Here is a 26,594-nt window from a genome sequence, read left to right as displayed (position 1 = left end):
GCTCTCAGAATGGAACTCGTTTGTGTGCCAGGGACTTACTGTACTGCGCAGCCATAAAATAATAATGAAGTAATGCCATTTGCAGCAACACGGATGGACCTAGAGATTATCATACTAAATGAAGACATAGACAAATACCGACTGACATATATACACCAATATGTATAAAATAGATAAGAACCTGTGTATAAAAAATAAAATTCAAAAATTCAAAAAGACAAATACCATATGATATCACTTGTGGAATCTAAAATACAACACAAATGAACTTACCTACGAAACAGAAACAGACTCACAGACAAAGAGAACAGACTTGTGGCTGCCAAGGGGTAGTGGGGTGGGGGAGGGATGGATTGGGAGTTTGGGGTTAGTAGATGCAAACTATTATATATAGAATGGATAAACAACAAGGTCCTACTGTATAGCACAGGGAACTATAATCAATATCCTGTGATAAACCATAATGGAAAAGAATTTATATATAACTGAATCCCTTTGCTGTACAGCAGAAATTAACACAACATTGTAAATCAACTATACTTTAATTAAAAAAAAAATACGGTGGAGCAGGGAAGTGTAAGAGAGGGAGAGCTGTGTATAATTGGTCTTTCATTTTGCTTCAAGGCTCTGACATTCTCAAGTTATTTTTCCTCCATAACATGTAGCCCCTAAGATAATTCATGGAATTTATTAAAATATCAAGAATTTCTTGAGCATCTCGTAAGAACTCAATCTTAAAATGTTACTGGAGAGACAAAGCATTCACCTAAATTTTGAAAAATGTATGGCTTAAGGGTAAAAGTTAATGGTTTGCCAACTGCAAACGGTACTACATGATGAATTGCCAAATGAATTGCACACCTACAGTACCCTGGAACAAAACACTGAGTCAGGCCCAGTGGGGGGCAGGGGGCGGTGGTCGCCAGAGCTTTAAAGATGGTGGGAGGTTAATGGGATCCTACAGGCTGGCCCAAAGACTGGTTGGAAAGAGCACAGAGGGCTTACCCACGAGGACGTGGGAGGACCCAAGGTGCAAAGGCAGGAAACGAAAGAGCAAGAGTCCTTTGAAGAGATGAGCTGGGACTCAATTACACTGATGGAGCTAGACACCCCCTGCTGATAACAGGGAGTCATTAAGGTTGTTAACAGAGATACTTGCTCATAAGAGTGGTTGGGGAGAGGCCCTGGAAGCAGAGTCATGGTGGCTCAAGAGGTACACATGAGTGGTGAAGGCAGACGGCAGCGGGCCAGGTCTGGATTGAAGAGACTGAAGTAGAGAATATGGGAAGGGAAACAAGGAAAGGCAGGAAAAATCCAGGTCTGCAGAGGCTAAACATCAGGGCCCCAGCCTCATCCTCGCTACTTACTACTCCTCTAAGCAATTAGCCACTCTTTCAAGCCTCAACTCCTTTTATTTTTAAAATAAATTTATCTACCTATTTATTTATTTATATTTTTGGCTGCATTGGGTCTTCGTTGCTACGTGTGGGCTTTCTCTAGTTGTGGTGCGTGGGCTTCTCGCTGCGGTGGCTTCTCTTGTCATGGAGCACGGGCTCTAGGTACCCAGGCTTCAGTAGTTGTGGCTCGCGGGCTTGGTCGCTCCGCGCAAGCCTCAACTTCTCACCTGTAAAACAGGAAGGATAATCTGCCCTGTCATGGTGCTGCTGGGGATCAAAAGTACAGGACCATGTTTGATGACAAGGAGTCCTACAAGTTTAAATTAAGAAGAAAGAATGAACCAACCTGGGGACATGCTCAACAGAGGAGGGCAAAAGAGAGGAAGCTGATCCTAAGGTCTCGGCCCTGCATAAACGTACTTGCCCTCCATCTGCATCTATTCGTGAAGGTCACCAAATTCCTTCCCTGCATTTTACTTGTAAATTTATTGTTTTCCCTCTTGGATCTCATTCAGAAATTGTTACATTGTTAGACTTACATTCTAGAACATGCAGAAACAGTAGAAGAACAGAGTCACTTTAGATCACTCGAGGGGCAGTTTCATTTCTAAAGATGCATTCTAAAACACTCGCTTTTGAAAAGTTTCCTTGGAATTAGTTGGGGGAAAAAAGCAAGAAAATAGTCTTAACTACAGAATGTAATTTTTAAGGAAATGCAGCTTTATTTCTTTCAAGTACAAACAATAACTTGGGCTTGGCTAACCAAATGTTGCCTAATCAAGGGAACCTGCTTTAATGTATAGATATAAATGATTTACAGTTAGCACAATCACTCACAGGTAGAAGAATGCTTCTATGATGCATGAAAATAACTTCTCATCTTATAGAGACATCTTGTTCCACAATCACTCCACTATTTGCTTAAGCAATCCCTTCTCCCCCACCCACCCACCCCACAGACAGTTCAAATATAAACTTCATTTCATTCCCCCTAGATCACAACATACATCAAATAAGTGAAACATAAGTTCCATGTTGCCACAGATGTTGGATTGGTGAGGCCAGTCTTTTTCAACCTGAGCATTCTTATCAAGAGTACTAAGTCTAAATGAGTGAAATATGTTCACAATGTGAGTATATGGACACCAAACAATTGTGAGCTTTTATCATCTGAATTCATAATTTGCCAGGTTTAAATACAGAAAAACACTTTTTTTTTTTTTTTTTTTTTTTTTTTTTGCGGTACGCGGGCCTCTCACTGCTGTGGACTCTCCCGTTGCGGAGCACAGGCCCCAGACCCGCAGGCTCAGCAGCCATGGCTCACGGGCCCAGCCACTCCGCGGCATGTGGGATCCTCCCGGACTGGGGCCTGAACCCGTGTCCCCTGCATCGGCAGGCAGACTCTCAACCACTGCGCCACCAGGGAAGCCCAGAAAAACACATTTTTATTTGAGCATATTCATGAAGAGTAGAAGTAGCTGGATTCTTTAAGCTGCAATAATTAAGTATGTTTACACTGGTCAAGACTGTAGTACTAGCTTTAAGCAACTATACCATTCTGGGGGAGACTGGAAACGCACTGAAACAACTTGACAGCAAAACACCTTTTTGCACTGAGCATGATCATTCAGCCTGATTAGGCTGAAGGGAGTGATACAAAGACTATCCAGTAATCCATGTGAGGAATTATCCTGAAACAAATTCACTTTCCTAGAGTAAGTACAGGGAGCTACGGATCAGGACACTGCCAAAGATGGCTGGTAGGCATTTCTGTCAAGAATGCTAACCTGTTCTCTCCATCAGACATCCTATCTGGGGACTGCAGAATTCTCGAGTGTCTTGGTTGTCTTAAGTATCTTGGCAAGCACCAGCATAACCAGGTAGGAAGGCTGTGTCAAGGGGACAGACCTAAGGTGTCTCTCCCCTATACTGACAACTCTATGGCCCTAAAGGCAAAAGTCACAGTGTGCCCTGGCCCAGGCTGCATCCTAGGGCAGCAATCTGACTACACACTTCCCTACAGAGGATGGCAAGTGGTTCAGACACCAAGGCCCAGTAGAGGCCCAGACAAGGAGGAGGCACTGAGAACTAGAAGAGGGACGATGGGAAGATTCACCTCTAGGCTCCCGAGAAGCCAGGGCAACAGTCACGGCTTCAAGGAGTCGGCTGGGTTTGGCCAAAGCAACGTTCAAAGCCAGGCTCTACTCTCCTTAGCTACTTCTGTTTGGTTGAATCGCCTCACCTAACAGAAACAAATTCTTCATGTCTAACGTAATACTGTTTCCAGAAGTATTTCTTTTCTCCCTAAGATTTACAAATGCAGAGCAGTAATCATTCTCCTGAGAGCAAATATTAGGATGATTACATAACCCTCATTCACATTTTACTGAGCATTTTTAGTGGCCAGCACAGATTAATTTTAAACTATGAAAAATGAAGTACACAGCTTAAAATAGCAATATTCCCCATCTTCCATTTAAAAGCTATTCAAACACATGTACTTCCTGTGGAACGTCTTCAAAGTCTAGCCCCTGTCCTGGAGGAAGTCTTTCTTCCTACTTCTCTGACAGGTCTTAAGAGGTCAGGTTTGACAACACTTATTACTTCAAATAATGGGGCTGGCTGGAGGAAACTAGTTTCCTTTGGAATGGGAACAAAGTCTACTAAAACCACACTCACTCAGCTCTCCTGGACCCCATCCTCCCCCGGAGCCTGGAGTTGTTATGGTTCCCTACACAAACCGGAGAGGAAAGAAGCCCCCCTTCTACCACACCAGGGCCACTCAAGAAATCCAACACTCATAAAGAAAGATGTAGTCTATTTGCTGATGATTAAGAATTTTTCAGAAATGAGAATATTCACAAAAGAAGAGGCAAAGGCAAATCCCTTGCCTCTGAGCTAAGGAAGCAGAAGTCAGTATGTAGGGAAGAGAGGCCCCTAACTCCATGAAGGAGACTGAGTTATCCCCTACCCACTGCTCTCACTGACTCCCCACCTTACTTTATTTCTTTTTAAAGGATAAGTTAAGTTTTCCATTTGTATAAAAGCTGACAATACTATGAATAAAGCTAGCATCCATAAAGCAATTAAATAAAATGCTCAGGTGAAACAAAGACCTCTGTGAGGAGGATCAAAGTTAGGACTCTAAGCACCGCTGTCAAAATCAGCTGTACTACCTTGATGATAACTTTGGTATTCACCTCTGAAAACTGAAATGGGACATGCCATACAGGTTTCAGGTTTGTCATTTTCAAAAACTTTTTCCCACAAATGACTATAGTTATAATCGCTTGGTCTTTGAAGCTATTAGATATATCTGATGGTGAGGTGGGAATAGGGATGGTCATTAGATCAGTAATCTCAGTTTTTTTGTTCTGGCTGGATGAAAAGGAGTTAAGTTGCTTTACCCTTATCATGGCCCAAAGCCTCCTGAGGTTCCTGCAAAATAGATTCCAGCTTCTAATCTGGTTCCACTTCTTGAAGGACCGAGCAGAGCTCACACACAGAACTCAATGTGAAATGGATTTGGGGGACGGAGAAAGATAATTGTTCTTTTACGCAATTCCCTCAGAGCCTCAACATGGGTATTAACTAAACCCGTCCTTGAAACCAACCATCAAAATTCTCTGAAACACTAACTTTGCAGCATTCAGAGGTCCACTGTCAGGCTCTAGGCTGACAGGATTCTGGGAGAGCTGTGTCCCCACTGTACTTTGAATCATTCTCAGCTCTGCCAGCAACCCTTTTCCTACCTGAAAAACAGATTTGCTTTGTATCAGAGTTAAGAAGAAGAATGAATACCTCATATTCCCAGGCAAAGGCTCTCACTCAGGTTCCCGTTAAGTTCATCTTCAAACTAGTTTCCTGTTGGTCTGTGAATGAAATGCCCCCCTCACTCCTCTGTAACACAACGGGGAAGCGCTGAATTCTTCCTACTACTTGCTCCCTCGACTTTCTCCCTAATGCTTGTGACAGTTATGTTAAAACAGTTCCACTGACGAATCACAGCATTATCTAATTTACAGGAATGAGAGGGTGGAGAATACAAACTGGCAGCCCGCAGACATGCTTTGTTTAGCCCACTACATCTTGAATGATCTTCGAGTCACTGTCAACATTTTTAAAATTAGGGGATTACAAATACAATTCTGGAGTTGACCTCCTTCTGAAATATCAGAAGACCTGCCGAACACTAGACTTGTTTCTGCCTAACACTTAGGGCTCCATAACTGCCCTGCCAGATAAGCTTCCCCTGGTGCAGCCCCATCCTACGCAGCATGCTGCACTCACTTATGTTTATCTCCGTGGCTCCCCTGGGCGTGTGGCTTTGCGAACCTTAATCTAGGGCAATTCCTTCATTTCCAACAGAAAGTTAACCTGCCTGAGGCTACACATCAAGTTAGAGGCAAAGGAGGACGAAAGTCAGGGTCAGGGACCTTTCTTTCTAATATGGCACACTGCCTCTCTAGAGGACCACAGCTGCTCTCAGCATTTCTTCTACCAATCATTTACATTTTTAAAGTGGAACATGTAACATTTTCTACATTCCCTCTTATCCATTCTTTTTTGTACGTTTGGATTTCCTTATAGGTGACAACCTTCTATCAGTAATTTCATTTATATATTATCTCCAAACCTAAAGAAGCAATGAATCAACAATCAGACAAAACTGAAATATCAACTTTTGCACACCTCAGCAGACACAGGACCAGAAGGAATCTTAGAAACCAAGTGACAGCCTAACAACTAGCTATACAGACAGGGAAAATGGGGACCAGAGAAGTATACGCCTGGGGTGCAGCGTTCCTAGGTAACAGAGCCAGTCTTCAGTCTGCCAGCTCAGTGTTCTTTCTACTGTACCACATCATCTCTGTGCAGTCACCTAGGCTGTGGGGGACCAAGGACCAGCTTGCTCCACCTAGAAACAAAAACTACATAACTTCCTCACATCTCAGACATGGCCCACCTTCACTCTGTCAAGAACTAGGGTTTAGAATGTGTTACAAACCATCAATTTATAGAGCTGGATTTGCACTGGAAGACAACTTTTCTTTAGAACTGGTATTTGGTGGACAGTATGAATGTCAAAGAATCTGGCGGTCTTTATAACACGGGTTGTTATAAAAGCTAAGCCCCATGTAAGAAAAGTTGCTGTAACAACATCATAGCACCTTTGCTTCAACTTCAGAAGAGAAAAAGGCAATGGTAAAAAGCTTTGATAATAGACTGAAAGTGTTTTTATAGGCAACCAATTAGCAGATTAATGAGCCATTTAAATATCTTTACTTAAAACCAATATTCAAGGAAGATGAACCCCAAATGCAGCCTCTTATACTGACCCACATAACTAAGTACGAATGAAGTCAGTGGTGCACCCCATCAGCATGCTGCGGCGTATGTCAACAAAATGAGCCCTCCCCCACCCCGAGCCCTGGCCCCCTGGCAAACAGAGATAAATGATTGTGCACTGCGTGATGATACCATTAGGTGAGAACTTTGGTTCATGCAGTCGGCTGCCACAGAGGTTGCACTCAAAACCCGCAGCCCCGGCGCCCGACGTCAGTCAGCGGCGCAGCTTGCGGCATCAGCCGTGCTCCTTCCACAACACCAGGTGAATACTGTGGTCGGGCATGCTGGTGGCAAAGACCAAGCCCGTGTCATTGTGCCCGTCCAGTCCATTCAGCCAGGACGCTTCGCCTGCCAGGAAGCTGGAGCCTCTCTTGGATTTCCTGTACTCTGGGAGAGGCCAGCGGCTAATCAGGCTCTCTGTCCGCAAGTCCATGATATACAGGTAGTGGTTGTCAAACAGCAGGGCAAAGATATCTCCAAAGCCAAGCAAGGCCAAGTTCGCTATCTCAGGAGTCTTGATGACCCTACAAGGATGAGAGTTAATAAACATGAACCAGAAGGCAACTGTGCTTCTGTTTATGCTACTGTAATTTTTTCTGGAGACATTTAAAACCAATGCAAAATTCAAGCAGCAAATTTAGAATTAAATGAAACATTTTTATAAAAAGGAAAATATGAGGACAAAAAGCTCACCCTCCTTTAGAAAAAAGGCTGGGGAGAAGAGCCCTTCATAATGATAAGGTAATATAACATAGGCATATAAGGAGAAGAATATTTATAAAAGCACAAAATGCCCATCTAAGCTGGAAAGGATCTTACAGATTATCTCGTTTAATACTCACTTCTGAGATGTGAAAACTGAAGTACAGCCAGGGTAAATAATTTGGCTAAGGATTCACAACTAGTTAGTTACCAGTCAGAACGAGAGGGTAACACTCAACTCTTACCACTAGGTAAAAACTACTATACAGTCATCCCTTGTTATCCAAAGGGATTGGTTCCTGGACGCCCTCAGATACCCAAATCTGAGGATGCTCCAGTCCCTTACATAAAATGGTGTAGTACAGCTGGCCCTCAACATCCATGGATGCAGAGCACACGGATATGGAGGGCCGATGGTACTGGCCTAGGGGAACCTCCCCAAGCCCAGAACAAAGACTAAAAACCAAGTGACTCAGACTCAGTGCTTCTCTATTCGGCACGTAGCAAACACAGGTTCCTCTCTAAGAACAGCAGAGGCTGAAAATATAAAGTTCCCCCCAATAATTCAGAAACATTTACTAATAGATTGATAATAAGTTAGAGAAAACTGTGAGAGTTGGAAGAACAGCCTTAACCTTTTCAGGTTGGCTGTTCCTAAAACATCAACGACAAAGGCAGAGAGTGGGAGGGACCTTGCCAGACAGGAACACAAATGAAACCCTCCGTCTCTCTTATCTGCACATTTAGTAAGGCGAAAAGTTGATGTCCTCTTTGGAGGCACTAGGAAAAGAGCTATAAGACAAGGGATATACAAATTCTGCTGTGGCAATATATTTGAGCCTAGGTGAGACTCCAGTTTATCCTACATCTTAACAAGGACACTACCAACTAGTGTATGTCCAAGAGGTCAATCAGAAGGGACAGGGCCTGATAACCAGGACAAGCAAGGAACAGCTGAAGAATATGAGCTTGGGGCGGGGAGAAAGCAAAGTGGCAGGGACAGGGAAGCTATACACGATCATCACCTTTCAACAGTGAAGGATGCGTGAGAGGCCAGGCATTAGGCGCTCTAGCAGAGAGAACGAAGGTCAAAGGGAAAGACTGTTACAAAGGAGCAGATTTTAGTCTGGTATCAGGAAGGGAGGGGATTTAGCAGTGAAGAATAAGACCTGTTCCTCACACTCAACCAGCCCAAAACAACCTTCTTAACCTGTTTCTCTTCTTCATTTCCTTGCTTGCTTATTCACCCAGCTGCTCAAGCTAGGAAACATGGCAACCACGCAAATATCAACCCACAAATCCAATCACCCAGATCTACTGATTTTACCTCCTAAACTTTCCCTTAATTTATTCACTACTACCTGAACTGCCCCAACTCTGACCCAGGACATCACCTTTGCCTGCACTGCTACCAAGAGTTTGCAATGGGTGCCCCCACGTCTGCCCTTGGCCCCTTCCAATCAGTTAACCTCACACTAAAATCTAATCCTATCGTATTTTAAACTTTTAAACCCTTCAATGGCTCTCTCCTGCACGCACGTCTGCCACTCTGGCCTTCTTTCAGTCACTCAAAGGCACCGGGCTCCGGCGTCCCAGGGCCTTTCAGCAGACTCTGCCCTCGCGTCTACAATGCTCCTCACTGCACCCTCGCCCCTGGCGCTTAGTGAAATGCGTCTACTCATCCTTTAGAGCTCGGCCCCAATCTCCTCCTCAAAGAAGCTTTCCTTTACTCCTCAAACTAGGCAGGGTCTCAAAAGTACCCCGAGCCATGTTGCTCTTACCCCAACCATGAAAACACCTGCATGTAGTCAGCTGTTGAATGTCAGCCTTCCCTGGTCAGTCATTTCCACAAGTTTGGTAAAAGTATTTCTGCTGGTTCCCAGTGTGCATCACAGTGCCTAACACATGGGTTAAATAAATAAGTGTCTGCTAATGACTAGAGAAGTGGTGCAGTAAGCATGGGAAAATACAAATTCCTACAAGAGAGAGCCAAAGGAAACTGGGGAAAGCAGCAGGAAAGTCTAGTAAGTCCCACATCATCAACACAAGCAGAAAATGACCAGAAGCTTGAAAAACAGAGTGGCTAGGGGACAGGACTTAAGCCTGAGGAAGTTGAGCTGACTCCAAAGACCCCAGCACAAATGTGCTGCAGGACAGAACACAGGTCCTGACAGGCTCACAGCACCTTCTACTTTGATTACTTTAGAACTGTAAACAGACATCCCTGCTGTGCACTCTGGGCCCTTAAACCTACAAAACCCCACCTGCTGTACTGAGATAACCTAGCTCAAGGGATTGCACCATAACTTAGCTTTATGGAGCAACATGCTACTATTTGTGCTTTCTTTTCAATTAGCATCAAAGCTTACAGAATGCAACCTGGTCCTGGCAACTGAGGTCACAGGATTTGTACAAGATTTCAAAAAGAGGCTGTTATGTTCATGTTTGAGGGGGAAAAGCAAGAGATAAAATAGCCCCTCCTCAAAAAAAAAATCTGAACTTAGCACTTGCTAGCAGCAAACAATCTTGCCTGTTTATTGGTTACAGCTAGTATATCGAAACATCAAAAATTAACAGAACTTTCATCTGGGACTCTGGACTCAATATGCCATTCTGAGTAAGAAGCACACACGAGAATATAGGACCAAATTAAACCTTTAGAGACTCTCAAACTCTAAGCATTAATCAGATTATAATACCTCTATTCTACCTCGCCTCTTCACCCCTCTCTCCCAAATTTTAATTCAAAACAAAAACAATATTAAACTATCAAAGATCTGATCTTCCCACGGTGACTAATGTCCTATCTGCGGGGAACTGGTTCCAGGACCCCCTTGGATAACAAAATGCATGGACGCTCAAGTCCTTTGTATAAAATGGTGCAGTATCTGCGTATAACCTACACACGTCCTCCCGTATACTTCAAACCATCTCTAGATTACTTACATCTAATACAATGCAAATGCTATGTAAATAGTTGCTGGTGCGTGGCAAATTCAAGTTTTGCTTTTTGGAACTTTCTGGACATTTTTTTTTTTTTAATATTTTCGATCCTCAGTTGGTTGAATCTGTGGGTGCAGAACCCATGGCCAAATGTACTTCAATTTCTTACTTTGCAAAGACTCAAGTTCTTTCAAAAGTTCCTTCTCTCTGGCTTGCTGGTTCCTTAAGCATATGCCTGCCCGATGATCCAACCACGGATGGATGGATGGATGGATGCTGGACTAGGGTGAGCTGTGGGATACTGGGCAAGGCCCTTATCCTCTCTCAGCTTCAGTTTCCCCATCTATAAAATGAAGAGGTTGGACTAATGTTTTCTGGCATCTGTTCCAGTCTTTTTTTGTCAAAATGTAATTATCAATCATTTCTAGAAATTATTCTGACAGCTTGCAAATCTAACTGGTTAGAAACGTAGGTCTAACTCCAGGAAGACATAAATGAGGTTGTAACTTTACGACCAGAGAGACTGGGCCCACCAAAGTCCTGCTGGCTAGTAGGATCAGATCCCATACAAGTTGACCTCAAACAGTCATGCATAAAAACAATGAAGAAAATGTTCAGTTTCTGTCCCCAGGCCAGCACTTCCTGAAGCATGCTATGGAACACTAATTCTGTGAGCTGTTAACACGTGCTCCTCAAAACAAGGGCTCTGTGCACAATACATGTGAGGTACAGTAGGTTAAACAAATTAAAACAGGTTTCTTTATGTAGGACTTCTCACACCTATTAGTAATAAAAACCTCTCAGGTCCTCTGCTAGGTCCTCATTACAGGCATTTCATTTAACCTTTACTTTACAGGTGAGACAATTCAGACACAGAAAGGTTAAGAAAGTTACATAAAATCACACAGCTCATAAGAAAGAGAACTAGGTCTTAAACCAAGGTTTATTTATCACCAAAGTAGGTTCTCTTAATCACCATATGTCACTGGCTTCCATCAGCCTCCAATATGCTAACAGATATCGCCAGTCTCCAAGAGGGGTCTATGATATACAGTGAATCACAAAATTATTTGTCTATAGACCTCTATTTCTTTCTTTGGAGAGAAACTCTGCAGGTTGTAACTTTCTCCAAGTTTCTCTGTCTTTCTGCTAGTCAGCGGAAAGCCACTCAATCCCTCAACACAGAATTTCAACTGACCAGGAAGTAGAACATAAAATATTAGAACTAGGGCTTCCCTGGTGGCACAGTGGTTGAGAGTCCGCCTGCTGATGCAGGGGACACGGGTTCATACCCCAGTCTGGGAAGATCCCACATGCCGCGGAGCGGCTGGGCCCGTGAGCCGTGGCCGCTGAGCCTGCGCATCCAGAGCCTATGCTCCACAACGGGAGAGGCCACAACAGTGAGAGGCCCACGTACCACAAACAAACAAACAAAAAAAAACTTAGAACTAGAGGAGATCTGAAAGATCTTTTCATCCAAACTCTTCATTTTCCAGAGAAGCTGGAAGGGGAATTCAGAAATTCTTAAAGTGGAAGTAACTCAGAGTAAGAAGACGACTTAGAATCTAGACCGTCTACATTCTAACATATAACTCTTTCTAATTTAATTACTGCCTTTAAAACATTTTTATGTGTGAGATTTTCAGCACACAACTGATGGAGTAAACATTTCCCCAAAGCAAGTTACTAACTGGTTTATGGAAATATTTAGTCTTGCCTTTATTATTAAACTGCAACAAACCGTTAAAGGTAAAGGCCCAAGGGAATATTACCTGAGAATATCATAACTGGCAAAGTCCCACTGGTAGAGACCCAGTGCCGAACTACAGACAATGTATTTGCCATCAAAATGAAGTCTTGGCTGCAGGCAGATACTTCTGTCCTCAGAGACAGACAATGTCTTTAAGCACTTACAGTTAATTTCTCTCCCAATTGGCCAAATCTACAGATAAGAGAAAATTAGGAAAGGTGAGAGATCACATCACCATAGAAAAGCTTGTCCTTAAACAATGTGGCTTGTGTTTGCTGACGTCCAATACAAAGTGAAGTAAACTGGAGAGACCACGGGTTTTACAGCTGAAGCATGGGTTCAGATTTGGATTTGGCACATATGTGTGGTGTAATCCTGGGTAAAACATTTAACCTCTTTGAACCTCAGTTCCTGCAGTGACGATGGTCAGTGCCTACATATGGAACAGTTTAAAAGATGCAATAAAAATACATGTAAGAGTGTTCTGTAAACTTTTTTGCAAATTGCTGTTATTATTATACAAGTAGATGTTTATGTTTTCATACTTCGGATCTAAGAACTGAGGAGAAAAGGAGATATATGTCTTAAGGAAAGGTAAGAACGCATCAAAGCTAAATTTCTGTGGATTTTTTTCCCCCTTCATTTACAAATCAGAGTCAGAAACTGCCTAGAACACAGGAAAATGAACAATTCTCTTTCCAGTGGGTTTAAGAGGGCTTAAAGACATTCCTTCCTCCCTTGAAATATTCCCCCTGTGCCACACTCTTTCATAAGGCAAAGTAATGGAGGAAAAAAAACCTCACCTTGATCTCATATTTGTCTGCACTTAAGAGGATGTAGTCTCCAGGGCTGTGCAAGAGAGACTTGACTTTGCACTTTTGCAAGACCACCTAGAAATAATAAATATCCATGTTACAGAAAGATCCTTTTAGTACTGTTCCTATCCCTTTTAATTAAAATATGAAAAAGAGCTCAAAATGATATGGTATATGAGTAATCTATAACTCTATGTTAACTGTAACACAAGTTAACCTTTACTAGTTTTTTTATTACCAGATTCTTTAGATTATTAGCAAGACCTAAAAGTGTCTAATGTTGGCAGCATTTACTCTTAGCTTTAGTCTGGAAGCAAACATTAGGACTTTAAAAATTATAAAACGTGACTTCATAAAAAATGTGAGGGATAGGAAAGAAAAAAGTCCATTCACATAGTAGATACAAAGAACCTGTTTTCATAAGCATGTGCATCATAAAGGGAAAAGCACTCAACTTGGGACCAGAATGTTGACTGGGACCAGTCATATGTTGACTCTGCAACCTTGGGCAGGACCATCTAACCTCTTCGTTTCTCAGTTTCCTCATCTTTAAAATAGGGTATGGGGCACCTATTATCTCAAATAATTGTAGTGAAAATGAAATAAAACAATGAAAATAATAATGTAAGAGAAGCTAACATTCCATTAGCATGTGGGATAATCTGTAAACACTAGCTTCTGGTTATTTTAGGAATAAATCAGCATAAAGTGAGAGGGGAGGCCAGGCTCACTCATTCAGAAGCCTGGGTTGCAGATTCAAATGAAACTGACAGACCTGCTACTGAGTGCCAGGCACCTTGCTGGGTTCTGTCTCATCATCTCATTTAGTACTCACAGGAACATTTAGCAGATGATGAAACTCAGGCCCTGAAGGGAAGAGTAACTTATCTAAGACATCTCAGTCAGTGTCCTGGCCCCAAGTTCACTGTTTTTAACATAACACCAAATTATATAACTTTTCTATTTAAAATTGAATGCACCCAGTACAGAATTTTTTTCCCAATGTTTTTATTGTGGTAAAATACACATAACATAAAATGTAGAATCTTAACCATTTTTAAGTGTACAGTTTGGTGGTATTACTGGTCTTCTCACACAATCACCCACCCAGTCTAAAACCCACTAGTCATCGGATTCTTTCTTCTTCTTTGTTCCCCATGAGTAAGTTCAGATGGCTTTACCTTAAAGACACATCCTTCGTGTATGCCCTTCTCTTTCTTTATTGCCACCCAAGTCCAAGCCGTGGGTCTCTTTTGCTTAGACTGCTGCAGAAACCTAACTGGCCACGCTGCATCCACTTGTGCCCCACTGTAACCCATTTTTCACTCAGCAGTTATCTTTTTTTTTTAAACTTGCTTTTTAATTAATCAATTAATTTATTTATTTTTGGCTGTGTTGGGACTTCATTTCTGTGCGAGGGCTTTCTCTAGTTGCGGCAAGCAGGGGCCACTCTTCATCGTGGTGCGCGGGCCTCTCACTATCGCGGCCTCTTGCGGAGCACAGGCTCCAGACGCGCAGGCTCAGTAGTTGTGGCTCATGGGCCTAGTTGCTCTGCGGCATGTGGGATCTTCCCAGACCAGGGCTCGAACCTGTGTCCCCTGCATTGGCAGGCAGATTCTCAACCACTGCGCCACCAGGGAAGCCCAGCAGTTATCTTCTTAAAACATGAATCACACCAGACTCTTGCTCAGAACTCATCAATTGCTTTCTACCATACTTACAATAATCCAGAATCCTTAATGAGCTCTAGTAAAGCGTACGTGATGTCCCCTCTCCCACACATCCCCCAACTACAGCACAGCTCCGCTGGCCTTCCAGGGCAATCAGCTTATCAAATGTTCTAGGCTCTTTCCCACCCCAGGGCCTGTGCACATACGGTACCCTCTGAAACACTCCATTTACACAGTTACCTCCCATTTATTCTTCACATTTGGCCCCTTCTTTAAAAGATTTCACTGAATCAAAATGAATTAGACCCTGCACTTTTCCTCCATAGCACTTAACACAATTTGTGAACTTGTGAAATTACTAATAACTATTCCTCCTACTAGACTAACATTCACATCAAGCCTGGGTCTGTTCTGCTCACTCCTGCATCCTTAGCCCCTCACAGAATAGCATGATAAGCTCAAGAAAAGTGTTTCTGCATGGCATTTCCACTTTTTACATGGCTTTTGATCCTCACAGCAATCGTTTTTTTGAAAACTAGAAGACATCACAACATTCTTCTCAAGATCCTGTACATTTTTGTTTCACTTCTTGAGAGCATTATTTTCTCCTCCTTCCTCCTTCCCTTTCTTTGCAATTCATTTAAACTAAAAAACCAAAAAACACTGTCCACCCATTTCTCCCACTCCCCACATCCCACCCCCTGCCTCTGGCAACCACCAGTCTGTTCTCTGTATCTATGAGCTTGGCTTTTTTTCCCCCTGTAGAGTCTACATATAAGAGAGATCGTATGGTATTTGCCTCTTTTTTCTTACTTCACTTAGCATAATGCCCTTGAGGTCCATCCATTTGTCACATATGGCAAGATTTCATTCTTTTTTTATGGCTAAATAATATTTCAATACATATACCCCTTCATCCATCTATGGACACTCTGGTTGTTTCCATATCTTGGCTATTATAAATAATGTTGCAATGAACATGGGGGTGCATGTATCTTTCTGAGTTAGTGTTTTCAATTTCTTTGGATAAATACCCAGAAGTGGAATTGCTGGATCATGTGGAAGTTCTATTTTTCATCCTTTGAGGAACTCCCAAACTGTTTTCCATAGTGGCTGCACCAATTTACATTCCCCTAAAAGTGAACAAAGGTTCCCTTTTCTCCACAATATCACGAACACCTGTTATTTCTTGTCTTTTTGATAACAGTCATTCTAACTAGCATGACGTGATAACTCATTGTGGGTTTTTTCCCCCTAATATTTATTTAGTTAGTTGGCTGTGCTGGGTCTTAGTTGTGGCATGTGGGATCTTCATTGCCACGTGTGGGATCTTTGTTGCAGCATGCGGGATCTTTTTTATAGTTGCAGCATGCAGGATCTAGTTCCCTGACCAGGGATCGAACCTGGACCCCCTGCATTGGGAGCGCAGAGTCTTAACCACTGGACCACCACGGAAGTCCCTCATTGTGGTTTTGATCTGCATTTCCCTGATGATTAATTATGTTGAACATCTTTTCATTTACTTGTTAGTTGTTGTTTTCATTTATCATCTATATGTCTTCTTTGGAAAAATGTTCAGATCTTCTGCCCATTTTTTAATCAGATTGTTTGGTTTTTTGCTATTGAGTTGTATGAGTTATTTATCTATTTTGGATATTAGCCCCGATCTGATATATAATTTGAAAATATTTTCTCCCATTTAGTAGGTTACCTCTTAATTTTGTTAAGTTTCTTTTGCTGTGCAGAAGCTTTTTAGTATGGTGTAGTCCCACTTATTTATTTTTGCTTTTGTTGCTTCTGGTGTCAGATTCAAAAAATCATTGACAAAACCTATGTCAAGATACTTACTATGTCTTCTTCTAGTCTTAAGTTTTATGATTTCAGGTGTTAAGAAGTTCAAATCTTTACTCGATTTTGAGTTAATTTTTATGTATGGTGTAAGACAGTGGTTGAGTTTCATTCTTTTGTATGTGGCTGTTCAGTTTTCCCAACACCATTTATTGAAGACACTGCCCTTTCCCCATTGTATATTCTTGGCTCCTTTGTCATAAATGAATTGACCATATATACATGGGCTTATTTCTGGGCTATCTACTCTGTTCCATTGATCTATGTGTCTGTTCCGCCAATACCATAGTTTTAACTACTATATCTTTGTCATATAGTTTAAAAGCATGATGCCTTCAGCTTTGTGCTTTTTCAAGATTGCTTTGGCTTTTTGAGTTTTTTTGTGGTTCCATACAAATTTTAGGATTATTTGTCTTATTTCCTTGAAAAATGCCATTGGAATTCTGATAGGGATTGCACTGAATTTGCAGATTGCTTTGGGTAGTATGGACATTTTAACAATACCGATTGTTCCAATCCATGAGCACGAACTACCTTTCTATTTATTTGTGTCTACTTCAATTCCCTTCATTAAGGCCTGGCAGTTTTCAATATACAGGTCTTTCTGTTATGTACTGGTTACACTTATTCCTAGGTATTTTATTCTTTTTGATGCAATTGTAAATGGGACTGTTTTCTTTCTTTCTCTTTCTGATAGTTCATTATTAGTGTACAGAAAGGAAACAGATTTTTGTGTATAGATTTTTTTTTTTTTTTTTTTTTTCTTTTTGCGGTATGCGGGCCTCTCACTGTTGTGGCCTCTCCCGTTGCGGAGCACAGGCTCCGGACGCGCAGGCCCAGCGGCCATGGCTCACGGGCCCAGCCGCTCCGCGGCATATGGGATCCTCCCAGACCGGGGCACGAACCCGTATCCCCTGCATCGGCAGGCGGACTCTCAACCACTGCGCCACCAGGGAGGCCCTGTGTATAGATTTTACATCTTGCAACTTTACCTGTAGTTTACAAGTTCTAACAGTCTTCTGGTGGAGTCATCAAAATATCATGCATCTGCAAATACTGACAGTTTTACCTCTTCCTTTCCAACATAGATCCCTTTTTTTCCTTTTCTGCTCTGTCTAGGACTTCCAATTATATGTTGAATAAAAGTGGCTAGAAACCAGCACAATGTTCTTTTAAAGAGCCTGTACATTTTTCTTCCACTTCTTGCAAGCATTTTCTTTTTTAAAATGAAAATTACTTTTCTGATTTAAAAATATGCTTATCCTCAAGGGAAAAAAGTACTCAATTCCACAAGAAATAATCATCTTCAACATTTTAGTGCAAAAACACATTTAGAAACTGTCATCACACTCTACATAGTTTTTTGTACGTAACCTGTCTTATTTGCTCCCTCTACCCACCTAATATATTGTGGGCATCTTTCCATGTCCATAAGTCACTCATTCATTAAACTATCTACTGAGTGTCTTTTACATGCTGATCACTGTGATACACCATCATGCTTTGTGGTTGTATCTATCCCATCTTTTGACTCATCTACCACTTACGAGGCAGCATCTACCATCCCCCATCCCACCCCCAGCTCCCCCACCCTCAGCAAGACTGATGTCAACATTTCTTCTGTAAGTCTTCCTACCTTGGTGACCCATTCTGTGTGCCCGGTGAGCGTGTTCAGGCACGTCCCAGCAGATAAAGCCCATACTTTCACAGTGAAGTCTGCAGAGCCACTCACCAAGATGTCCAGTTCATCATTGTAGTCGACGCTAAACACTAGTATATACAACACACACAAAGTTAAAATACGCCTTTGCCTGTGGGTCTTTCATAGTAGAGTTCAATTACATTTATTCTCCCTAGCTGCCCAACTGTATAATTTCTCAACCAGAACTACTGTAGGAATGATGCTTTCTCAACTAGCAATTTTATGCTAAAAAATATATCTATTTCAAAATTCTTGTTATTATCATAGCTTATAATTCTAAGGATGAAAAGTTCCTGGAATAGTACAATCTCTTATACTTGTACTAGGTTCAGAGTGAGAGGTACATCAGTGTAGGAGATAATGGCATTTCTCCTCAGGACTGCCTGCCTGATACTACACGTAACTTATCTAGCCTATGCAGGAAAAACAGAACATAGGTGGACCTACTCAGATTTGTACTATTTACTGCAGTAAGATAAAATGTCAAGAGTATAAGCTGCCGCAGAGCACAGGGAGATCAGCTCGGTGCTTTGTGACTGCCTGGAGGGGTGGGATGGGGAGGGTGGGAGGGAGGGAGATACATGAGGGAAGGGATGTGGGAACAGATGTATATGTATGACTGATTCACTTTGTTATAAAGCAGAAACCAATAAAAAAAATTAAATTAAAAAAAAAAGAGTATAAGCTGCAAAACAATACCCATACTGAAGAAAAGCCAGTGTAATGAGAAAAACAAAACAAAGATCTTAAAGGTCAGACTGAGCCATTCTCTCAAACTGTCTGATTTTCTTTAGAGCTCTATCCCCAGCACCTAAAACAGTGCCTGAGTATAGCAAGTACTCAAATATTTGTTTTTAAATGCCTGCCAAGCTCTAAAGGAACACTGGGGACCCAAAGATGAAGACACTGCTCTTTTCTTTAAGGAACTCAGACTAAGTGAGGGGTGGAAGAGGAAGTCCAAAAAATAAAAAATAAATGTTTACCTCTTGCTAGGGAAACACCAAGGAGAATGACTAACTCTGCCCAGGGGTATCAGGGAGGACTTCAGGGAAGAGGCGATATTGGAGATGGGCCCTGAAGGATGAGTAGAATTTATCAAGAAAAGAAAGAGAATACTGCAGGTAGAGGGAACAGCAAAGGCATGGAGTTAGGTAAAGCCACAGCAATGTCCAGGGAACAGCAAAGAGGAAATTTTTTATAACAGGGCTCTCAAAGCTGACCAGGTATAAAATCACCTGGAAGTCAATGTACAACCCTGGACACTGTGGAATATTACACTCAGTTTGATATATAAGTTCCATGTTAAATCATATATCTTCAAAATATTAATTTCTACAACAAACAAGTGGTAGCAGAGAAGACTGAAGAAAAATGTACAGGATGACGCACAAAATGGGGGTGACTTGGCTTTTTGCCATAGAACAGCTAGGTTTACATTAAAGAATTACTGAGTACTAGGTATGGTGCAAGGAATTCAGGACCTAAGTGTGAATAAGACAGGCAGGATCCCTGTCCTTCTGGAGCTTACAGGTTGGTGGGGAAACAAGGTTATCATACTTACTTGTATTGATATGATAAGTGTTACACACGTATTGGGAAACCTACAGCAGAGAAACTCAACCCGTTTAGGGAGTCCAGGAAGGCTGCTCATAAGTGTCTCAAGAGCATAGACTATGATTCTCAGGGGCTAATGCAGTGGGTAAAGGGCAGAAAGGAAGAAGGGAGCAGCTGCACAAGAGGCTGGGAACTACATCAACATGATTTCTGCACAGAGCTCCAAAATACAGTGAAGCAGAGGGAGAAGCTCAGATCTGAAGGCTATGTTCAAATGACCAGTTTTTTACAAACTAAGGCTGTTGTAAAATTATTGTCAACCAAGCTCCAATTTGATGTAATCTGTATAGTCACTCCAAATGATTTCCAGTCCTAATTCTACAAATAAAGTAGACTGAATTTACAAGTGTAGCACTTACTCAATTTGGAGGTATGGAATCCGATCAAAACAGAGGGGGCTGACTGTTCAATAGGATATAAATGAAATAGGGGAAAAGAAGAACTGCCTCTCCTAGCATAAGGGTATAAAGGACATAAGAGTTAAAAAATGGGCCAAGGAAAAGCAAAATTAGGGGGAAAATTCCAAAAAAGAATAACTTGAATAAAGGGATTAACTGTAGTGACTGAGAAAGAAATTGGGGGAAAGACAGGTTAAATTAAAAAACAAAAACAAAAAAGGGATCACATTCTTGGCTCCTGGCTTTAAGGAATGAGGGTAGAGTAGCTGTTGAAACCCTTGAAGAAAGGCAACCCACCCGCCCCCGTGTGCCCCCGGAAGTGCTGGGTCCTGGCTCCGGAACTCCATTCCCAGCAGGCCACAGTGTTGTCAAAGGAGCCTGTCACAAGCTTCTGCTCATCAAACTTCACTGCTGCACAAGTGTGGGTCTGGATGCCATAAACACACTGCCCTGTGCTCACATCCCATAGTTTTGCAGACAAGTCATCTGACCCTTCAAGAGAAAAACAGGGAGGTTAGTAAGAAAACAAATACTAAAGAAGGAAAACCAATTCCCCAAACCATGGTATTCTTAAAGGAGAACCTTAACAGTCACCTCCTCTAGCACTCTCACTTAATAGCTGGGAAAACCAAAGCATGGGGACAGTAACACAACTTGCGCTGGGTCACCAGAATACTGTTAACAGCCCTGGTCCTGTTCCCTTAACTTTCCAGGCTATAGTGTGGTATTAGACTAAAGCACCCCTTGGTGCTTCCACTTGTAAATTTTCCCAAATCTTTGGCTATCATGAGCTCTCTGATTTAAGCTTAAAACGGTGGGTGCCACCTATGACTGGATGTGTACACTTGCATGCCTGTCCATTACCCAACAATTCTGAACAAATAAAGAATGGTGAATAGTAAAGTTGTCTGCTGGAACATGTTCTACTCCAAGGCAAATCATAGATAAGCCTCCAATCACTGGTTAACTTCTGCAAAGGCTAACTGCTAGCTTCTTGAGCCATCTTGAAATATGTGAAGGAACTTCAAAGAAAACTAGACATAAATTATTCTCAGATGTTCACAACAACCCAACAAAGAGCTTGTAAAGCCTCTTAAGATTCTGCAGGAAAGAGGGTAGGTTTTATTTCTGCCTCTGATGAAAATATTATACTGATTATGGTGACAGTTCAGGACTTTGTCTTAATCACATTTAAAATCCTAACGATGAACTCATGTCTCACAATTTACCTGTATAAAAGTAAGAATAAGAACTGACAAAGAGGGAATTCCCTGGCGGTCCAGTGGTTAGGACTCTGCGCTTCCACTGCAGGAGGAACAGGTTCGATCCCCCATCAGGGAACTAAGATACCGCATGCTGCACAGAGCAGCCAAAAAAAAACAAAAAGAACTGACAAAGAAAAAACCATTCTGAAGCTACAAAAATGTAGTCCCTGTAATAAGGACATGGTATCTTGGAAAAGCACCAACTGATCAGTTTTCTAAAAGCTTAAATGACTAAATAAAGTTAGCCACAATGCCACCTTTAAGGGTTGATCAAGAGCCACTGTTTCAGACAATGGAAAAATAGCTATCAGTTATGAAAGAGGCAGAGTATGAGTTTCAACTGTGGCAAACCCTATGAGAGCATACTGAAATGAAGACTATACTTGTTGTTATTTTACTATTTAAGGATTCAGTTTCCTCTCTACAAAATGAAAGGCGAGAGTTGGCTGGTGGTTCTCAATGGGCATATGAGGCATCAGAATCATCTGCGGAGCTTTATCAAAACACATGTGCAGGGCCCTATCTTCAGAGATTCTAACTTAGAATATCTGAGGTAGGATCTAATTACTGTAAAAGCTTGCCAGGTGATTCTAATGTATTAGCAATGCATTGAGAACCAATGATCTAGAACAATACCGTCCAATAGAAATATAAGGCAAGACACATACACAATTTAAAATTTTCTAATATCTACTTTAAAAAGTACAAAAAAAAGGGGACTTCCCTGGTGGTGCAGTGGTTAAGAATCCGCCTGCCAATGCAGGGGACATGGGTTCGAGCTCTGGTCCGGGAAGACCCCACATGCCGCAGAGTAGCTAAGCCTGTGCATCACAACTACTGAGCCTGCGCTCTATGAGCCCGCAAGCCACAACTACTGAGCCCACGTGCCACAACTACTGAAGCCTGCCTGCCTAGAGCCTGTGCTCCGCAACAAGAGAAGCCACCGAATGAGAAGCCCACACACCACAATGAAGAGTAGCCCCTGCTCGCCACAACTAGAGAAAGCCCACGCGCAGCAATGAAGACCCAACGCAGCCAAAAATAAATAAATTTATTTTAAAAAGTACAAAACAGGGAAAATAATTTAATATTTTTAACTCAGTATGCCAAAAATATTATCATCTAACATGTAATCAATATAGAAATTAATGAAGTAGTTTACATTCTAAGTCTTCAAAATCCAGTGAGTACTTCCTATTTCACATCTCAGTTTGAACTAGCCGTATCTCAAGCGCTCAAAAGCCATACGTGTTGAGTGGCTACCACACTGGACAGCACAGGTCTAGATAATCTTTAAGGTCCTCTCAGCTTTTTGGTCCAGTCAGCATTTTGTGACTATATTTCTAGGAAGCAAAGCAGGAAAAGAAATCATTTCAGATCCTATCTGAGCTTGGTTCTGATTTATTGCCAGTGTTCAGCCAGGGTCTCATTCATTCATTCATTCAACCCATATTTAGAGAACTTGTGTGTCAGGCAGGGCTCTTGCTCTTATGGTGCTTAGTCTTCCTAGGAAGACAAAAAGGCTAAACAAACAATAATAATTCAGTACAGTAAGTGGTGGGCAGTACAAAAGCCCATAGCAAATACAAGGTGGGGGATAAAAGGAGAAAGCGCCCCAGGTGAAGCTCCGCTGAGTTTACAATCATGCTCCTCAACATCGAGGTGTTCCACAAACACACCTCAGGAGATGGAGCGACTGGCTCCATAGCTATATCCTCTGCTCTGCTGTTAAGCCGGGCTGTGCTGTAGGATTGCTGGAAGGAATTTCATGGCTTAAAAAAACCCCCAAACTTTCAGGTATTAACTAGCTGAAATCTAAAGGATGAATAAAGTAATCAGCACCCTCTCCCCAACCGAAAAAAGCAGTATATGCCAGAGCTCAGCCAAAATTTCTGTAAAAGACTAGACAGTAAATATACTAGGCTTTTTGAGCCCTAGAGTCTCTGTGGTAATTACTCCACTCTGCTGGATCCAGCCCCTGCAGTTCGTGGTTTACCAATCGCTGGAATACAACTATTAAAGCACCTACTGAATATCCCTATATATTACACAAATATATGTGAATAGGCATTGGGGTCGATTCATAAAGAACTACTTGAATCCATTCTAAAAACTACCTAGGAATTAGTTACAATGCTTGTCAAAATGCATTGCCTAAAACTTGGACACGGATAACAGTTCGGTATGACTGGGAAATAGTGGCAAGGTCAGGCTGGAGAACTCGTCGGGAGGATGTTTAACTATGACCTTATCTGCATTTCTGAAAGATCACTATGGCTGCATCAGAGAAAATGGTTTGAAGGGGAGCAAAACTGGAAGCAGGAAGGCCAGTTATAAACTAGGAGGGAGGATAAAGAAAATGTGGCCTATACATACAAAGGATTATTATTCAGCCTTAAGAAGGAAGGAAATTCTGACATACGTGACAACATGGAGGAACCATGGAGACATTATGCTAAGTGAAATTCAGTCAGTCACAAAAGAACAAGCACTGTAAGAGTCTACCCGTGAGGTACCTAGAGTAGTCAAATTCAGAGACAGAAAGTAGAATGGTGGTTGCCAGGGGCTGCGGAGGAGGGAATAGGGTGTCAGTGATTAATGAGTACAGTTTTAGTTTGGGAAGATGCTAAAAGTTCTGGAGATAGATGGTGGTGATGTCTGCACAACAATGCACTTAAAATGATAAATCATATATACTTTACCACAATCTGATTAAAAAAAGGGAAGGAGATTATCTAAATTAATTATTTAAACTAGTTTATATGGGAAAACATGAGGCCATTCAGTTTTACACCCTAATAAACATCAGAAAACAATCAGGTTGGGTAAACAGGTTGTAAATGATACAGTGTAGAGGAAAGTGAAAGGGGACTAAATGTAGACTGTTTTTCATTATATAAAAGGGGGAAAAAGCCCTCTCAACTCGGAAAACAGGGTGAAAACAATCTTTGATATAAAAATTACAGAGATGGGTAATGTAACAAAGGTAAGCAGAAAAATGAGCCGTAACCCAAACAGAGTAAGCTATCTTATCAAGTTAAGTTTAAATATTTAACTGGTAGAATCAGATCTCAGCTCTCAAACCACCCCTCTGAGTTATTTGACTCTGTTAACCAACTGAATAAACATTTACCAGTGCCTCTTCAAGTCAGGCAACTTTCATTCTCCTTCTTGAAACTCTCTTCATTACCCTTGTTTCTTTACCTCTCCCCTTTCTGTGAGTACACACTCAAAGGATCCCCACTATGCTCTATCTTCTGCTCTCTCCATCTCCTTTTAAAATTTCACTTACAGCCATAGCTGTGATGTGGCTAACTCCTAAATCATTCTCTCTAGCCCTGAGCACTCTCCAAAGCTCTCACCCAGCATTTCCAGATACTGTGGGAATCTCCACTTAGACATCCAACTGGATTCAGTTCATCCCAAATTGAATTCCATCTATCCTCTTGAATTTATCCCTTCATTTTCTATTCTTTTACTACTACTACTACTATCTTCCCAGTTACACACGCAGCTAGAAGCCTTCAGCCATTTTTGAAATTTCCCTATTCCTTACCACATATCCGATTGACTGCCAAATCCTGTCAATTCTATTTCAATAGCTGCTCTTCTCTGCAACTGCTACTTTTAAAAATCTCTACCCTTACTATCCTATATCTAGACCTATTTAAGCTCATCTAAACGGCAAGACTAGTCATTTAAATTGCAAGCGCAAGATGTGCCTATGTCAAAGGGTATCAACAGAATTAGTATCATCTCCTAGGGGGAACACTTCAGAAATTTCTAGGGTGGCTTCACTGTCACAATGAGAGGACATTACTGGCATCTACTGGGCAGAGTCCGGGAATGCTGGACATCCTGCAATGTTTGCAGAGCACAAAAAGAATCTGTATTCTGTATGACATTCCATAAGGTTCTGCCAGATATTTGTAAGTGAAAATCTTAGTTATCTGACTGAACCTAAAATCTGTTTTACAAAGAGTATTAGCAGTTTAACTGTATACCTAATTTTCTATGAGTGTAACTACCAGATAAACTGAGGAACGGCATACTTTCCTGGGAACTCTGCTGAGAGTCTTTCACCATTTGAAAAGATGGCGTCACAGATGGTGTCTGTGACACAAACACAACATTTTGCATTCACAGTTGTCATGTTCACAATAACAGTACACATAGGTGTAAACATCTGATTACTTTACCACCTTCTAAGCCATGCTTGAGCACGTGTTCAATATGTATTACTTTAAATCACAGTCCTCTTATTTCTCCTCTGGATCAAAGTTTCAGTATTATATTGATTTTTAAAATGTGTACTTATAGATAAGTTACTTCCATGATTTTTACTTCATGATGGGAGAATACTGTAAAATATGTCATCATAGAGGACCAGGGTCTGACAGAAACAAGAAACTCTAGTTTATCTGAAATGGAAAGCTCTGAACTCGGCCCTTTTTCTACTCAAAAATCTTTCATAGTTTATAGAAAACTGTCCAAATACATGTTCCTGGCATTCCAGGCTTGTGAAAACACAGCCCAAGCCTATTTCTTCAGATTGTACTCTAGGAGTCTCTCCCTAATTATATTCTAAGATTTCAGCCAATATGGGTTTTCTTTATTTTCATCCTCCATGCTTCATGCTTGGCCCTTTCGAAGGCCGATATTCCTATTGGAAAGCGCTGTGTATCTCAACTCTCCAAAAATCTATACATTCTTCAAGACCCAACATAAACACTGCTCTTCTTTCCCAAGTGGAAGAAATTATTCCTTCTTCTGAACAACTGTATAATTTTATTCCCTCATACAATTCAACAGTATCACTTTTTTGGTTGGTCTCTCTTTTAATTAAGATATAATTGACATATAACATTATATTAATTCCAGGTGTGTAATGTAATGATTTGATATCCGTATATACTGTGAAATGTTCATCACAGTAAGCCTAGTTAAATATATCATTTGATCGTACCTCTTTTATAGCTCTCGTTTTTCCCATTCGACTGTAAGCCAGCTATTAACAAATATTTCTCATTAGTAACAGTCCCAGGAATGCTGCTTTAAACTAATGCTTTGGATCATTTTCAATTAACAAAGCATAATTTTCCATATGCAAACCTGGTGAATTTAATCATACTAAAAATAAC

At 41.4% G+C, this 26,594-nt stretch overlaps 1 protein-coding gene across 2 annotated transcripts in view; it reads right to left on the bottom strand.

The window, feature by feature from the left end:
• Positions 1-2,096: 2,096 nt before the first annotated feature.
• The window catches only part of FBXW2 (F-box and WD repeat domain containing 2), a 31,942-nt gene continuing 7,444 nt past the window's right edge, over positions 2,097-26,594 (bottom strand). Inside the window, exons 3-8 of one of the 2 annotated variants that reach the window (XR_014016086.1) lie at positions 20,486-20,680; positions 18,111-18,244; positions 12,945-13,031; positions 12,164-12,333; positions 10,561-10,734; positions 7,186-7,270 (exon numbers count right to left, since the gene is read on the bottom strand). Coding sequence is in view for 1 of the 2 variants with exons in the window: in XM_081237118.1 (XP_081093244.1) it covers positions 6,982-7,270; positions 12,164-12,333; positions 12,945-13,031; positions 18,111-18,244; positions 20,486-20,680 (875 nt within the window). In the remaining variant the exon portion in view is untranslated. Of the gene's footprint in view, positions 7,271-10,560; positions 10,735-12,163; positions 12,334-12,944; positions 13,032-18,110; positions 18,245-20,485; positions 20,681-26,594 lie in introns of both variants that reach the window. The other variant, XM_081237118.1, reaches the window with a different exon arrangement.

The sequence above is a fragment of the Mesoplodon bidens genome, assembly GCF_964165515.1.
Source record: "Mesoplodon bidens genome assembly, chromosome: 6".
Lineage (NCBI taxonomy): Eukaryota > Metazoa > Chordata > Mammalia > Artiodactyla > Ziphiidae > Mesoplodon > Mesoplodon bidens.
Note: the sequence above shows the minus strand (reverse complement) of the source record. Positions and strands in the feature narration are given on the sequence as shown.